Source organism: Aquarana catesbeiana, linkage group LG10 (assembly GCF_042186555.1).
Source record: "Aquarana catesbeiana isolate 2022-GZ linkage group LG10, ASM4218655v1, whole genome shotgun sequence".
In the NCBI taxonomy this organism is placed as follows: Eukaryota; Metazoa; Chordata; class Amphibia; order Anura; family Ranidae; genus Aquarana; species Aquarana catesbeiana.
Window position 1 is genome coordinate 254,969,337 of NC_133333.1, and position 17,710 is coordinate 254,987,046.

At 45.7% G+C, this 17,710-nt stretch overlaps 1 protein-coding gene across 4 annotated transcripts in view; it reads left to right on the plus strand.

The window, feature by feature from the left end:
- ACOT7 (acyl-CoA thioesterase 7) overlaps positions 1-17,710 on the plus strand; it is a 242,841-nt gene that overhangs the window by 181,222 nt on the left and 43,909 nt on the right. For all 4 annotated transcript variants that reach the window (XM_073603660.1, XM_073603659.1, XM_073603658.1 and 1 more), the window contains one exon: positions 15,837-16,021. In XM_073603660.1, the coding sequence (XP_073459761.1) occupies positions 15,837-16,021 (185 nt within the window). The remainder of the gene's footprint in view (positions 1-15,836; positions 16,022-17,710) is intronic.

Here is a 17,710-nt window from a genome sequence, read left to right on the forward strand (position 1 = left end):
GATCACCCTCCCTGTCCACCATAGGTTTCCCTCTGCTGCCCAGGCCCCCCGTGTGCCCCACACCACCCCCGCAGCGCTGCCAGATTCCCTCCTCTCCTTCCCACCGGCAGCTGCAAGCACACAATAGGAACCTTCAAGATGGAGAGTGGGGGAAGGGTCCAGTAAATATGTCATATTTACCAGCCCCTTCCTTTGCTGAATGAGCACGATGAATAATCGGTACTGATAACTCACTGTGTTTATTCATAACTGAAGTATTGGTTGCATGGGGCCCCATGGTTTCTAACAGCAGCCCTATGGGGCCCCCATACTTTCTGCCTGACAGCTGCCCCTTGGGTAAGGGATGAGGCAATGGTTAAGTTCAAACCTGGGTTCTAACTAAACTTTTGGTTGTTCGGGCATTCTGTCTGCTCCTGAAAATGCGTAAATGGTCCCCTCCTTGTCCCTGGCCCCTGCTGCTGAACTGATGGGGCACTTTTATTTAATTGCTAGGAGCTGTGGCTTCTGGAATTGTTGTGCATGTACCCAAAGGTATTTAAAGAGTTTCCTCTTTGTCCCTTGGCTGCCTGCTGAACTGAGGGGGGGCCCGAGCCTGGTACAGGGGGGGCCAGCTCTACCTACCTTATCCAATCTGCCCATCCAGATCTCTGAGAGTGCATTCACTGATCCATGAGCCAGTCTGATGGGGAAAATTGATGTGGGGGTGCTCTGATGGGGATATTTAATGTAAGTGGGTATCTGACGGGGGCAATATATGAAAGGGGAACACTGATGGGGGCAGTTGATATAAGGGGGCACTCTAATGGAGACGTTTGATGTAAGGGGATATTCTGATGGAGGTCAATGGATGTAAAGGGCACTCTGATGCAGACAGTTGATGTAATAGGGCACTGATAAGGACAATTGATTTAAGGGGGCACGCTGATAGAGACCCCTTGTATAAGAATGTAAAGAGAGAGTTTAAGGAGGCCTCCTGATATAAAGGGGCATAGGTTCTGTTTAATCATCCCAAGTTTAAGGAGTTTAAGGAGGCCTCCTGATATAAAGGGGCATAGGTTCTGTTTAATCATCCCAAAATAATGACAGCCCAATACATATTCCCTGTTCGCTCCCGCACCACCTCTGCACTACCTGTCAGATGTTATTTCCGAGTCATGACTCACGGAAAAGCAGCATGCCATCTGATCATGAAGTACTGGTTCCCTGCATTTGTCACACTGTGAAAGGCTGTCAGTGACTCACACAAAATGTTGACGTTATGCCCCATAAGCCTTTTAACCGCACCCCAAGAACAGATGGGCTAGATCTGGCCCTGCTCTTACTACAACCAACTCATGGGAGTCGATGGAAGAAATGCCCTTACATTGATGGTCAATGGAGTGCAAGCGGTGGTCAGAATGCCACGCTTACAGAGAGCTAAAAAGATGATTGGTGTCCTGCTGCTGGCTTTGCCAAGTGGGGTTGGCTCTTGAATTATGCAGGCACCATCCAATTGGAGGTCAGTCCGCCCCAGCTCAAGGAACCCCTAGCAACTACTAGAGGAACCCTAGGTTTCCAAACAGGCCTGGTTGAGAATGACTGGCCTATAGCCTCCTTGCAGCTGATCTTTTCCCAATGACGTCCTATGCCTTTTTATGCACAATGTCCCTGTGGAGGTTGCCATCTTGGTAGAGGCAGGGCTTTGCTTCCTCATGTCACAGCCTCCCTAGTAAGGAGAACAATGATTAGCACGTCAGGAAGGAACCCCAAATCTCACTCCTGATCTTTGGACCCTAGCAGTCAGAGGTAGCAGAGCCTTAGATCTCACACTGTACATATACTGCTAAGGAGGCTGTAGCCACAGTAGTGCAAAAGTACACATACCTGTAAGTCCACAGCTATTTTTGAGGAGGAATTCAAGACAATTTTTTTTTTTTTTTTAAGATACCAACTAGGTTCAAAAAGTGGCAACCACCCCAACCTATAACTGGCTTTTGCAGTAAGGTGCGTATGGAGGGGCAATGTACATCACAAATAAACAAAAGATTTCCCAGCACACCTACCTGCCAGCCTGCAAAACAACCACACTGGCCCTACCAGTTTACATTAAAAACAGAGGGTTTTGTTTGCACAAATTTGCAAATATATGCGTAAGCCACAGTTCCCACGCCAAGGGACCTCTGTCTATACTGTGGTCCTAACTCTAAATATCCAGAGCCTCCATAGTAGGAGCAGATATAGGAATGGATAGATTAAGGGTAGGTATTCCTGGAGGGAGCCCACCCCTACCTTAAAGGCATAGGCTTCCAGTGCAACCCCACACCCAATTTAACCAACTGTACAAAAAAGTGGCAACCAGTCCAACCTACCAACTAGGTACATTTAAAGGGGAACTGCAGTCTGCTCACATAATTTGTAATAAAACATCTTTGCCATTCTGAAGCTTCCCTACAACCACTTTGCATATTATTTTATATATACTGTGATTCTGCACTTGCCAAATATGCTGCAGAAATCTCCCTCCACTAAGTCTGGCTGCATCCATTTTAACTGTGGGCAGCTGAAGCTGCTGCCTGTTCACTTCCTGGATTTACACATGCACACAGAGGCACACCTCCAGCTCTGCAGCTCTCATTGGCCCTCTTATGACTCATCACGAAAGTGAGAGAGAGCTGTACATGATGTCATCACCCTAGGCTAATGACCAGACAAGAAACAGGAAAGTGGGCTGTATAAGGTATTTACTGGCAGAAAAAAAAAATGTTTTACTATCCAAAGTTAAAACAACAACAAAAGCAGAAGATTTAATAGATGGAAAGATGAAAAAAATAACTGAAGGTCCGCTTTAACATTTTGAATAATTTCCACTTCAAAAAACGAGTAACTCTACTAAAGGCCAATTTGTGGAGGAGGTAGAAGTGAGAATCAAGCTGACTATAGATTACAGATGTCTTGCAGGGAATGTCCTGTCTCCCTTCACTGCACTGCTGAGCTTGTCTCTCTCTGACGAAACTGACTTGTTCATTGTATATATTTTTATTGAAGATATTGATTACATGCAGTGTTTTGAAGACTTGCTACAATGAGTGGCATAGTTTGCAATAAACAGCTAAGTCAAGAGATGGAGTCCATGCCCCAAGGGGAAAGCAAGAACGCTCATTAATGACCATCCATGTTCCATGCTCAATAGACAACGGCTGTTTGTAAAGAAGTCCTTTGTAACTGGATGTCTTCTAATATGTTTCAAGAAACTATACATTGATTTAACATATGGCAATATAAAAGGAAAGGAAGAAAGAAACCGAGGAAGACTGACTCATTCATATGATGCCTATGGAGCCCGATCTTCCCTTCATTGCCTCTGCTCCACTCCACCATAGATGAATTGATTGGCACCTAGAGGTCACATGTTGGGTGTCTAGTTAAGTTACAATTGAACCTGACACAATGTCGCTGTAATGTCAACCTCTGACTTTTTACAATCATTGCAAAGTGATGCCCAAAGCTCAATGTTACTCTGCAATGAGAGAATCAGGAAGGCTGCCATTGCCGCTTTAAAAAAATGCCAGTTCCTTGGCTGTCATGCTAATGCTTTGGCTTCAATACTCTCTAGGTCACTGACCTTCTGCAAGTATGGAGATAGGCCATTGGGACACTCATTTAAAGCATGCTTGTTCTGTGTTTGTGATTAAAAAAATTACACAGCCAGGCAACTAGGATTTCCTCAGGAGGCCTGCAAAGGTTCCACCTGCACTTGACACATTTACTTTGAAGAGAACCAGTCAGGATTGGACTTATGCCTATGTTGGGTCTGCTTTTCTGTACTGTGCATATGGAGCCCTCATAACAAATATCCAGATATTAACCAGTTCCTGGGATCACCAACTATTGATGCTATTCTGTTCCACCGTATTGGCTCATCACTGTGATGGGCAGCTTCTCCAAACCAATAGCGAGGCACGGCTTGTTAGACGAGGACAAGTTTATGCAAAGAGTCGATATTTGCAGTGTTGACCCTTCTTTTTCAAGACCTCTGTAGTTTGCTCTGGTATGCTGTCAATCAACTTCTGGGCCAAATCCCAACTGATGGCCATCCATTCTTAAACAATCAATGCTTGGTGTTTGTCAGAATTTTTTGGCTTTTATTTTGTCCTCTGCTACATCTTTCCTGTCCAAGGTACACCACAATGCTTTTCCCTCCTAGGCTTTACCCACCTTATATTGGGGGCCTGCCAGAAATGCAATAGGTCACTTCCGGTAAAGGAGGGGCCCTTAACTACGGAATAAGTTAAAGTTGTTGCAAACCTTTAACTGTACCCAGTGAAGTGACTGGCCTCAGGTGATACACAGAGATGAAACAAATCCTCCCACATAAGTTGTACCAGTTTATCTATAGTTGTTTTTTCCCCTACATCCTTTCAAAGTGCAGAATGCACACAGGATCTCTCAGCTCCAAAAAAGCAGGGGGCGGAGAGCTGAAGTTAGATCAGTTAGGAGAGCTCTGAGAGCTGATTGGAGGGAAGGGACCCACACACAGCTCACATGAACATAGCTGAAGCTGTCAATCACAGTCTGTGTGCTGGAGCTCCCTCGCCTGTCACCTTTTTAACTCTTGGTGTTAAAAAAAACCTGTCAGAAGTAAGGATGAGCTCCGGCGTGTTTGCAAGCTGCATGGGCTGAGCCCGCCAGGATGTCGGCACTGCGCTGCGCCAACCTCTGCAGCCTCACATCAGGAAATGTCTTACTGCCTGTGATTAGCGCTATGCAGTGCCGAGTTCCTGGCAGGCTCGGCAAGTGTAGCTTGAGAACACGCCGGAGCTCATTATTAGTCAAAAGTGACTCCTGCAGATAGCAGAGGAAGGAGGCAGCAGACCAGATAGTGACTGATTTGCTAGTTCCGCCCATGTTCCTGTGCCACACTATTGGTTTGTCACTGTGAGTAGCACCTCAAACCAGTAGCGAGGCACAGGGTGGGGCAAAGTAGACAATCCAGAAGCTGTTTATATATATATATATATATATATATATATATATATATATATATATATATATATAATATATATATAATATTCTGCTTGGATTTAAAGAGGAACTGTGGCCGACCTCCCCATTTTATTTTTTTTGCAAGGCTTACCTGATGGTGGTATCGGCACATTTCAGATACTCGCCCATCCAGTAGATCCAGCGTTGACCCGCTGAGATCATCTCATGCCCGGCCACAGCTCCATTCCGAGCCGCCATGTCCTCTCCGACATCATCGAGAGGCCTGCTGACTCTTCCGGGACCAGCGGGTGGGCCTCTAGATGATGCAACAATAGGCCCGTCCCCTCCTCCTGTTTTTCAATGAAAGGCTATGCCTCCTGGGGTATGTGATGTACATATCCCAGGAAGGCACAGCGGGCAGTGTGCACGTCATTCTCCTAAGGCGAGTGACGTGCATGGGGATCTGGGGCGGACTTTCAATAAAAATAAAAAAGAGAGACTTCAACTAAAGGGGGAAAAAAGCCCTATTCCTGCAGAGGAAGCGAGGAGGGATGGAGATCTTTCTCGGGAGGGTGAAGGTCCGCTTTAAGTGGACAGTTTCAAAGACTGCAATTCATGCCACAAATAGCATATACGCAGTCACGGTTCAGAGATTTGTCACCCCCCCGTGGGTAGATTGTCGGGTGAATCAGTTGGTGTAATAGACAGTAATATAGGAGTTCAAACTGTGTATACAACTATACTTCAATAACATTTATTTAGTCTCCTAAAATTGCCCAAGGGACTACCCTTAAATCTGATACTGTGCCTTGTATCTGGGATGCCTGCCAAATATATGATCTCTAGGCAAAGCATTCATCGATCTCATTTCTCTCCCATTCACACTTCCACAATTATTAACGTTCAGCGTTCTGATGAGGCAAGCACCTGAACTTCATTTAGGAGTAATTAATTAATTAGGAATCATTATTAAAGACATTAAAGCTTAACTCCAGCAAAGTACTCAAAAGGGAACGGTCCTACCTGCTATAAGATTTGTATTTCTCTTCAGCCAGGCTCAATGCCCAGCCAGTTCTCTGACTTCACTCTTCTCCTCTGAAGATATGCAGTAAATCTTGGTCACTGGCCCGCCCACAGTCATCTTGACAATAAAGAAGCAGAACAACACTGACAAGGTCATTCCTTGGTGCTCTCCTCCAATGTTCATTGTTACAATGACTGCACAGTGCAAAGCCGGGAGATGTCTTCTAGAATCATAGTGGGAGGAAGGATGGGGCATGCAGCCTGAGTATTTATGGAACTCTAGCCAATCCCTGGGGGGGTGTGCCCAGAAGGTGGTGAGAGAGTCCATAAGTAGCCTGAGGCCTGGGCAGCAGGGTGCAGTGTTCCTGGGCTTAGTCCTGCAGGAGGACACCACTGTGCAGAGGCTCTGTTCCGGTACAGGATCCTGGGGGAGGTCTTCAAGAAGATTAGGGGGTCCCAGCTAGGCTTAGCTTGGGGGGCATATTTGCAGTTCCACGTCCAGGGATAAAGTTATGTCTGGAGAAGCTCACTGGATAAAGCCAGGAAGAAGTTGGTGGGAAATAGTCCAGCTGCACATCTCCCTCACTAGGCAAAGTCTGGTGGATATCGGCAGGAGGCAACCGATGATCCTGTGGCTAAGTGCCTACAAGACCGCACTGCTGAGGAGTTAGTGACCATGTGTAGCTGTTAAAGGGGTTGTAAACCCTCATGCATCCTGTGCATTAAGGTGAAAAAACTTTTTTGTCACTGACCGGTGCTCCCTCCCCCCCCCCCTGGTTTCACTCACCTGAGTCCTGTATTCCCCCGCAGGAGACACGCTCTTCCCCTCTCCCCGTTGTCTCGGCTCTTGATTGGATAGATTGATAGCGGCGCAAGCATTGGCTCCCGCTGCTGTCAATAAAATCCAATGACGCGGGCGCCAGGGGGGGGGCGAGTCCTACAGCATCTATGAACACAAATCCTGGACCCGGAACCTCGACCGCAAGGTAACCCTCCAGGAGAGCGCTTCTCCTAGGGGGTCATCCAATGATGCGGGTGCGGGGGGGCGGGGCCGAGTCCTACATTCGGCGCCTATGGATTCACGTTGTCATTATGGGGTACTGTTTGTAGAAATTTGAGGAAAATAATGAATTTAATCCATTTTGCAATAAGGCTGTAACATACTTCGAATACCGAATACTTTCCAGATGCACTGTATAGTGAATGCCGGGTCCTGGGTTTAGTAACACTTTAAAGTGATTGCAAAGTCTTGTCTTTTTTTTTTTCCCCTATTAAAATAACAAACATGTTATACTTACCTTCTCTGTATTGGTTTTGCACAGAGCAGCCTGGATCCTCCTCTTCTTGGGTCTCTGGAGCTCCTGGTCCCTCCCTCTTGTTGAGTGCCCCCATAGCAAGCAGCTTGCTATGGGGGCACCCAAGCCGCAGCTCCATGTATCCATTCAGACACGGAGCCGCGGTTCGGCCCTACCCCCTCTCTCTCTCTCCTCATTGGCTAACTTAGTTTGATTGACAGTAGCAGGAGCCAGTGGCGCCACTGCTGCGTCCCGGACAGCCGAGGCACTCGTGGACATCGCTGGATCAAGAGGGGGCTCAGTTAAGTATTAGGGGGGCTGCAAATAATGCAACCTTCTGCCTTTATAACCACTTTAAATCAAAACATTTTTGAACCGTTTTATGTTTTATTTTGTGGTTTTTTTTTTTTTTTTTGTTTTTTGTTTTTTTCTTGTGCATAAAATAAAATAGAAGGACGATCGCCCCTCATTTCAGCTAATATTAAATTAAATGCACCAACATTAATTTAAAATGATTTCTGTTATTCAGCTATTGTGTCTTCAGGGTCCGGAGCAGAAGTAGACTCCCAATCTACAAAAAATATTACATTAAACTGCCGAAAGGAAATGTTTAAAAGGACGGAAACATCTCCTAATTAAGTATTCTCAAAATATCCCGCAGCTGAATTTAATAGAACTTCCCAGCAAATGATTTTCGTCTAAAGTTTCTTGCGCAGCTTTAAATTATTATAGGGGAAGACGGACAGAAGGAAGTATGAAAATGAAAATGTTCGAGAAAGTTTATAGAGTTAGATTTGTGAGTCCATTATGGCTCTCCTTGTTTTTCTTGTATCTCTAGTAGAGTTCCCTACTCTATAAATTCCATTTCCAGCTGGAAACCTCTGGGAGGCTCTAGGGGGGCCAGACTGTAGCTAGTGGGATTAGAAAATGTCCCATTGTCAGAGTAGACAAGGTCCCATCATTGGTTTTAGTTGGAGGAATGATACCCCATCATTGGTGTCTGTGGGAGAAGTGGTACCCCATCATTGGTGACTGTGGGAGAAGTGGTACCCCATCATTGGTGTCTGTGGAAGAAGTGGTACCCCATCATTGGTGTCTGTGGAAGAAGTGGTACCCCATCATTGGTGTCTGTGGAAGAAGTGGTACCCCATCATTGGTGTCTGTGGAAAAAGTGGTACCCCTTCATTGGTGTCTGTGGAAGAAGTGTTACCCCAATCATTGGTGTCTGTGGAAGAAGTGGTACCCCATCGGTGTCTGTGGAAGAAGTGGTAGCCCAATCTATGGTATCAGTGGATGGAATGGTGCCCCATCATTGGTGTCTGTGGAAGAAGTGGTACCCCATCGGTGTCTGTGGAAGAAGTGGTAGCCCAATCTATGGTATCAGTGGATGGAATGGTGCCCCATCATTGGTGTCTGTGGAAGAAGTGGTACCCCAGTCATTTGTATCAGTGGATGGAATGGTAGCCCATCATTGGTGTCAGTGGGAGAAATGGTTCCCAATCATTGGTATCAGTGAATGGAATAGTGCCCCATCATTGGCGTCAGTGGATGGAATGGTGTCCCATCATTGGCGTCAGTGGATGGAATGGTGCCCCATCATTGGTGTCAGTGGATGGAATGGTGCCCCATTATTGGTGTCAGTGGATGGAATGGTGTCCCATCACTGGTGTCAGTAGATGGAATGAGGCTCCAAGGGCCGGATTAAGGCATGTAAAGGGCCACAGTTTTTCTGCTTTAGATGATGCCAGTCTTTCAGGTTCCCTCTTTCATTCCTGTAACTGGAATCCCCCCCCAAAAAAACCCAAAGGGGCTCTAATGAACCAGATTGTTGAGCACTGTGCCAACTACCAATTTCCACTTTTGACATTTCCCTTTACCATGACCAAACAGGTGCTCTCCACAGTCTAGTGGTCTTCCACCCCCAAGTGCAAGTGGAACAAAAGATGGCAGGGTTTCTCATTCATGAAAACTGGCTGCGATTCCTAATGACTCTATTTGCAAGTATGAACTAGTATGGACCACCTGGATTGACTGGAACACTATTTACCAAATAATTTTGATTATTGACCCTTTGGCATGCCTACCTTATAGGTACACCATATATAGATGATCAGAAGGCCATATGAAACCATCCCCAACCGCCTCTCTTCACTGTTCTTTCCTCTTATAATGCGTATCTCTTCTCTTTGTTGCCCAACTGTCCTCGGAGCCCCATAACACATAATGGTCACCATAGCTGCTGGAGTGGCTGGAGCAGCTGCAAATTAATACATTTCTTGGCTCTAATCCAACCTTCTTCTTGAATCCAATATGCTTAACAGGCCACATGTCTTATGCAAGGCCGTACATGGGTCAAATTCCGAACACTTTGTCGATCGAAAACCAAAAATTTTGTGCGTTTCGTAATCCGATTGTGCCACCGTTGATTTCGAAATTCGACCAACCAAGCCTTCGTCTTCACCTCATGTTGTTACGGAAACGAAAATTAGTGGCCGGAAATCTACTTTTCTTTCCAGGTCACAGCTTATTTGCCTATTTCTTTTTTGATTATATTTCTTGCACGAGTCTCCCATCATTGATTTATAAATTAGTTTTTCAAAAAAATTTCAAACATGCAGGATGGCCACACGAAAATTGTCTGCTAGCTGTGGTCCCACTTAGCCAATGATCGAAAATCAAACTATTATTCAAAGGTGCGATTTTCAGAAGAGGAGACGTTCTGAATTCGACACGTGTATGGCTGGCCTTACATGCTCTTCCACTTATATGAGTGATACAGGAGCTTGGGTCTTGAATTGCTAGATCCGCCACATCTCCATAATACAATGGACTTTGTAGGGTAGACCTTTTCTGCAGAGCGGTCTTCTATTACCCAATCTTTTATATCTGTATTTCTACTGCTCAACCTTTTGAAAATGTGCTCCTTTAATGTATTTTTGAAAACTCTCAATGAAAATGTATTAAAACAGTAAAGTAACCCTATATATACAGTATACACACCCATCTGAAAAGAGCCAAGAGAGCAGATAGTTTTTAGCCCATTACCCAAATTGAGCAATAACAAAAAACAGAAGTATTTATCCATTGCAGAGCTGGAAAAACTCTGAAATAGTCAAGTGATCATTCAGATTTTCGTAACCGTTGTGATGTAATTCATTTTTATTTCCTCCAGTATCCTGTAGAATAGTAGAGTCCAATTTACACAAAGAGTACACTATTTAATAGCCAAAAGTGAGGGGATGGAGTTACTGTTGGCAATTATTGCGAAGGGTGAAGAGTCTACCACGATCTTGCTGATGGTAGAATACTCTTTGAACTGACTTGGTATTGACTCTGTTTAGCTTTAGGTCACACAAAGTATTTTCAGCCATGAGGATATGCTTTTATCAAATCCCTTTGTGATTAAACGCAGATTTGGTTCTCTGCAATGAAACGCCCCAAAGAACGTGGGAGAAAAACAAACCATGTAGTTGGGGGCATTTTGCAGCTAAAACGATCTCCTGAATAAACACTTGTCTTTAGTGAAAATGATGAGGGTGAATAATCCCCATCGTTTACGCAACAAGATTAAATTGTTGAAGGGAGAGATTGAAGGAGATCATCAATGTACACCGTGATTAAAGATGTCTTGTGCAGAACTAGGTAAGACCTGCTATCTCCACCATGAGATTAAGCACAACTGTCTGCATAGCCTGGTCATTATAATTACTGGTTTAACACAAAGTATTGGAAATCTAAAATTCTGAGCTTCAAGGGTCACCCAAAACCAATCAACCAATCTTCCAGCTTCAGGGATCACCCAAAACCAATCTTCTCAGCTTCAGGGATCGTCCAAAACCAATCTTCTCAGCTTCAGGAATCACCCAGAACCAATGCCTTTTGACCAATTGTTCATTATTTAACCACTGGGCACTTTCACCCCCTTCCTGACCAAACCAATTTTCAGCTTTCAGCGCTGTCACACTTTGTGAATGAACATTAAAAAAAAACAAAAACACGTTTTTTTAGTTTCTGTTTTAAAATTTTGCAAATCAGTAATTTTCTCTATTACTGATATGCTTTGATGAGGCTGCACTGATTGGCACTGCTAGGCTGCACTGATGGGCACTGATGAGGAAGAATTGATGGGCACTGATGAGACATTGATTGGCGGCACTAATGGGCACTGATAGGCAGCACTGATAAGAAGGCGCTCATGGGCACTGATAGGCGGCACTGACGAGGAGCCATTGATAGGCGGCACTGATGAGGAGGTATTGATGGGCACTGTTAGGCAGCACTGATGGTCACTGATTGACACTGAAGGGGCTGCACTGATGATCAGTGTCCTGATTATCTGTCTATATGTCCCCATCACACTTGCCGGTTACCGGCTCTCCTTTCTTTACATCAGCGCGTTGGGAAAGTACTGCCAATAACCGGCGAGTCTGTTTACATTGTGGTCAGCTGCGATTGGCCCTTTACCACAATCTGGGATCAGTTGTGTCCGATAGAAACATAGATGCTTACATTTCTGCAAATCTCACCAGCAGAACAGTAACAGCATAGGGAAGCCCTGGGAGTACGAGGTATGTACAAGATCTTCAGCTGAATACTAGAAAATGATCATCTAATGCAGTCGTTCTTCTGAGGAACCCTTTAAATAATTTTGAGGTCATCGGGGATTGCCTGCTGAAGCTAAATCATTGGGAAGAATACACTCATTGCAGTAAAAGTCAAACTTTCACCCCTACAGAAAGCTAAAAAGATTATTGTTGTCATGTTGTTGGCTTTGCCTAGTGCTGTTGGCCCCAGAACTATAAAGGCATCATCAAAGGGAAGCCAGTTTGCCTCTGCAAAAGGAACCTCTAGCAACCTCTGGAGGAACCCTAGTGTCAGGGCCAGGGTCTAAAAGCCGGGGCCTTTGCTGTGTCTGGCGGTAACTCTTCTTGCTGAGCCACCTGAGATGCTGGGCAGCTCCCTGCCTAATTGCTTAGATAAGCTTGCCTTTCTGTCCTGTTCGCATGAATTTCCTATTTAAGCCATGTCTTTGCACTTCCTGTTTGGCAGATTATTGTGTTCCCTCCAGCCAATATCTTGCTCTTGTAATTTCTGCTGCCATTAGTGTATTTGCTACTACTCGTTACCAACCTTTGGCTTGTTCCTCAACTACGCTCCTGCTTGATCCCAACCTGTAACACTTGTTACCAACCTTTGGGTAGTTTACTGACTACACTTTGCTTGCTCCCCTCTTGGTGGGGCGATTCTGAGGACTGCGACCTGGTACTAACACGCAGCAAAACCCATCTCCACTATCAGGAGATCTGGTAAATACCTGTTCGTGCTTAGACCCCGAACCTCAGGTGAGCCCCCATCATCCGCCGTGACCTGCTTGATCCCTACCTGCTATATCTGCTACTGGATCCCAGCTTGCTCACTTCCTGGTGGGGTGATCTTGAGGACTGTGACCTTGTACTGACACACAGCAAAACCCATCTCCACCATTAGGAGCTCTGGTGAAAGACCAGTTAGTGCTTAGACCCCACATCTTGGATGAGCCCCAGTCATCCGCCATGACCTGCTTGATCCGTACCTGCTATATCTGCTACTGGACCCTGGCTTGCTCACCTACTGGTGGGGCATTCCTGAGGACTGCGACCTGTTATTAACATGCAGCAAAGTCCATCTCCAAGATCAGGAGTTCTGGTAAATACCAGTTAGTGCTTAGATCCCAAACCTTGGGTGAGCCCGTGTCATCCACCAGAATGACCTGCTTGTATACCTATCCTGCTGGTCAATAGGAGCCTCTCTACTGCTATAGCTTCTGGTCTCCGAGCCTGACCCCTGACTGTGCCACCTAGGGTTCCACTGAACCCTGGTTGAGAATGGCTGGTCTAATGTATTACTGTTCGGGTGTCCAAGGTTCAGATTTAACAGAACTCACCAATCCCCATAAGGATTTTCATACCATTATAGCAATGACTATCTTGCAGGAGGATAAAGCATCTGCCCCATAATGGCTGCCTCTTCCACATTCCATTCTAGAATCCCCTGTAGCTGTTAATGTGAAGCTCATGGCCTCGCTCAGCTCCCATGTCCCCTGAGCAAAAGCACCGAGTTCTTTCAAAGTCTTGTAGAAGTGTTTCTATCCTTCTTATAACAGGCCATCTGTCCTGCACTGCCAACCATGTATAAAGTTCAGCAATGCTTTTATCCCTTTTAAAAATTAATAATGGATTTTAGTACGTGACATGTCTTTCCTTTCTAATATAATCCCTTCACTGCTTAATTATGGAAACTGGCACGCACTTGTTTTTTTTATATATATATATAACATTCCCCCAATGGCTAAGGCCGTGTTTTAAATCTTTCATACCAAAATTTATTTACAGCAACGTTTGCCAAACTAGAATCCTCTTATTGTGGCCGTGGTACTGGAAGTCTGAGGGAACACAGCGGGAAGGATAGGAAGATGGGACAGATCACTGCCTCTACATAGACCGAAATGCCTAAGATTTTTTTTTTTCTTAGGCTTGGCAAATTGTGCTTTTACCACTAATGTGCTGCATGAACAGTTTTTTTTCTTTCTGTAGAAAAAAAAAAAACTAAAGAACCTTCTGAATGGTTTATAAAACACAGAAGAATTACAATCTGTATTTGGCAACCAATTAGATTGCAGCTAACATTTTTCCAGTGCCTTGCATGGCCTAGAAGCCCCCTTTCCCATTAGTTGCGGCCAAGCCAACTATGTTTCCAAGGTGACAACATACTATATGTCCTAAGGTGACAACACTTCCTCCACTGCAGTCTTTCTCAATCAGGGTTCCGCCAGAGGTTTCTAGAGGTTCCTTGAGCAATGAGCAGCTAGCAGCTTCTGCCTCGAAGATAAGGAATCACAAAAATTTTTTTTAGACATCTATAAAGGAAAGATTCTTCCTATTGACCTCCAATGTAAGGAACATTCTTCTCACTGGCCACCAGCGTAAGGAACAATTCTACAACTGGCTACCAACGTAAGGAGTATTCTTCCCACTGGCCACCAGTGTAAGGGGTGGTCTTCCCACTGGCCACCAGTGTAAGGGGTGGTCTTCCCACTGGCCACCAGTGTAAGGGGTGGTCTTCCCACTGGCCACCAGTGTAAGGGGTGGTCTTCCCACTGGCCACCAGTGTATGGAGTGTTCTTCCCACTGGCCACCGACGTAAGGAGTGTTCTTCCCTCTGGCCACTAGTATGAAGGGCGTCCTTTCCACTGGTCACCAGTGTGAAGGGCTTCCTTTCCACTGGTCACCAGTGTGAAGGGCGTCCTTTCCACTGGTCACCAGTGTGAAGGGCGTCCTTTCCACTGGTCACCAGTGTGAAGGGCGTCCTTTCCACTGGTCACCAGTGTGAAGGGCGTCCTTTCCACTGGTCACCAGTGTGAAGGGCGTCCTTTCCACTGGTCACCAGTGTGAAGGGCGTCCTTTCCACTGGTCACCAGTGTGAAGGGCGTCCTTTCCACTGGTCACCAGTGTGAAGGGCGTCCTTTCCACTGGTCACCAGTGTGAAGGGCGTCCTTTCCACTGGTCACCAGTGTGAAGGGCGTCCTTTCCACTGGTCACCAGTGTGAAGGGCGTCCTTTCCACTGGTCACCAGTGTGAAGGGCGTCCTTTCCACTGGTCACCAGTGTGAAGGGCGTCCTTTCCACTGGTCACCAGTGTGAAGGGCGTCCTTTCCACTGGTCACCAGTGTGAAGGGCGTCCTTCTCACAGGCCACCAGTGTAAAGGACATGCCTCCCAATGGCCATCATGCTAATGTACCATAAGCTGTAAATATATTAATGATTAGTGGGTGTTTCCTGAGGCTGGAAAGTTGTTTACTGGATTCCTTTGTATTAAATGGATTGAGATTGGCTGCTCCACTGTATCTATGGAGGGAACCATGGTTGTCACCCTTGTACAGGACTACCATTGCATCTTCCTCTCGTTATCTCCATTACAGAGAGGTGAGGTGTAGTTTACAGTAGTTTGGAAGAAAGATAACCTGTTTGTAGTTTAATTTCAGGTGTGCAGAACCAATAACTTGGTGCAGGGATGGTGGGAACCCCTCATAATGGGCACGGCAGGTGTACAAACCCCAGTAACCCATCACAGGGATGGGGGGAACTCCTTGTAATGGGCGCAGCAGGTGTACAAACCCCGGGAACTCAGCACAGGGATGGTGGGAACTCCTCATAAAGGGTGCATCAGGTGTACAGACCCGGGAACTCAGCACAGGCATAGTGGGAACCCCTCATAATGGGCACAGCAGGTGTACAAACCCCGGGAACTCAGCACAGGGATGGTGGGAACCCCTCATAATGGGTAAAAAAGGTGTACAGACTCGGGAACTCAGAGATCTTAAAAATAAAGACCCCGAGATATTGACAAGACTGTCAGCATTTACCAAACACTAAAATAAAAATTCTGGGTGGCCGGACCCTTGAAGCCGAGGTACAGTAGCACATTGTAGTTCACAGTGGGATTTTTCCTAGGAGACGTCTATGTTGTATTGTTAGGATTAAGATTTTGTGAAGCTTAACCCCTTTTCTTCTGTTTCAGGTTGTATAATCACCATATCTGGACGCATTACCTTCACCAGCAACAAATCCATGGAGATTGAGGTGTTTGTAGATGCGGACACTCTGGTCGGTGACACCCAGGAGCGATATCGAGCCGTCAGCGCCTTCTTCACCTTCGTGTCTCTGAGCAAAGACCTCAAACCGCTTCCCGTCCCCCAGCTTGTGGTAAGTAGAAAGTCTACTTATTGTCATTCATTGAAGGAATGACACCATCTTTACTCTTGTCTTAAAGATGATAATATCGGTAAGTGTTAAAGATCAAAAAGATTGGGGACTTATACAAATAACTGCATATAATAACAATTTACAATGGAATAATTGATTGGGTTTACCCATAGAAGAAAGGGGAAGCTGGAGTTCCACTTTAAGCCACCTGACATTCTTCTATTTCTCAGGGATTCTATTGGGGAAATCCCTGTGCTGAGTTCCCGGGTCTGTACACCTGCTGTGCCCATTATGAGGGGTTCCCACCATCCCTGTGCTGAGTTCCCGGGTCTGTACCCCCGCTGTGCCCATTATGAGGGGTTCCCACCATCCCTGTGCTGAGTTCCCGGGTCTGTACACCCGCTGTGCCCATTATGAGGAGTTCCCGCCATCCCTGTGCTGAGTTCCCGGGTCGGTACACCCGCTGTGCCCATTATGAGGGGTTCCCACCATCCCTGTGCTGAGTTCCCGGGTCTGTACATCCGCTGTGCCCATTATGAGGGGTTCCCACCATCCCTGTGCTGAGTTCCCGGGTCTGTACACCCGCTGTGCCCATTATGAGGGGTTCCCACCATCCCTGTGCTGAGTTCCCGGGTCTGTACACCCGCTGTGCCCATTATGAGGGGTTCCCACCATCCCTGTGCTGAGTTCCCGGGTCTGTACATCTGCTGTGCCCATTATGAGGGGTTCCCACCATCCCTGTGCTGAGTTCCCGGGTCTGTACACCCGCTGTGCCCATTACGAGGGGTTCCAACTCCTGTTTTTGGATTTATTAAGTATGTAACAGGAGGGGCCTAACCTCTTACCACTGACTTTTTTTAAAGGGGTTCTTCACACTGAAGGACGGTAGGTGGACTCCCAATGATGTGATCGCTGTGATTGGCTGTCGCGGTGCTCATGTAATTGGTAGCTCGCCCTACTGGCTCCCGATCGTAAAGGGTGATCAGTGATGGGTTGAGGTTGCTGGAACAGAACAGCGGGAATCATCAGATCTCTGCCACTTATAACTGAAGCATCATTTTTTGGATTAAATCTTTAATTAAATTACTTTTTACCTCCAGGATCTATTCTGGGTGTTCCATCCGAAGCCGCGCTTTCAATTTTGGAATTGCCCCCCCCCCCCCCCCCCCCTCTTCATTGCTGTCGTTTGCATTTCATAAACAGCATAAATAATTAAACAGAAGCAGATAAGACGTCTGTTGTGTTTTCATAATACAAATATATTGCGGTTATAAATAATCCGCCGAGCACTTCATTAAAATTCATCACGCCGAGCTCCGATCTTCACCACACAGCGACTCAGGTGTAGCAGATAAAATACCGCCACAAATCCTTCCCACCATCTATATCACATTAGTTACAGCCGGTGATAATCCCATTTTTTATGATTTGGTAATAAATAGTCTGTGAATTATATATATGATATTGATCCATCAATGTATGGAGCACAGGCGGGATCCGTTCTTTCATTTTCACTTACATTGATAAAAGGGGCTTTCTTCTTCAATCCCCTCCTGGACTCCCTTTATAAGATCAAATAAAATAGAATATTAGTATAAATAGTATAATCCTTTAAGATTTATAATATGATCTTATTATATATAATATTATCTTATTATACTTATACAATTAAAAAATAATAGTAAGAGT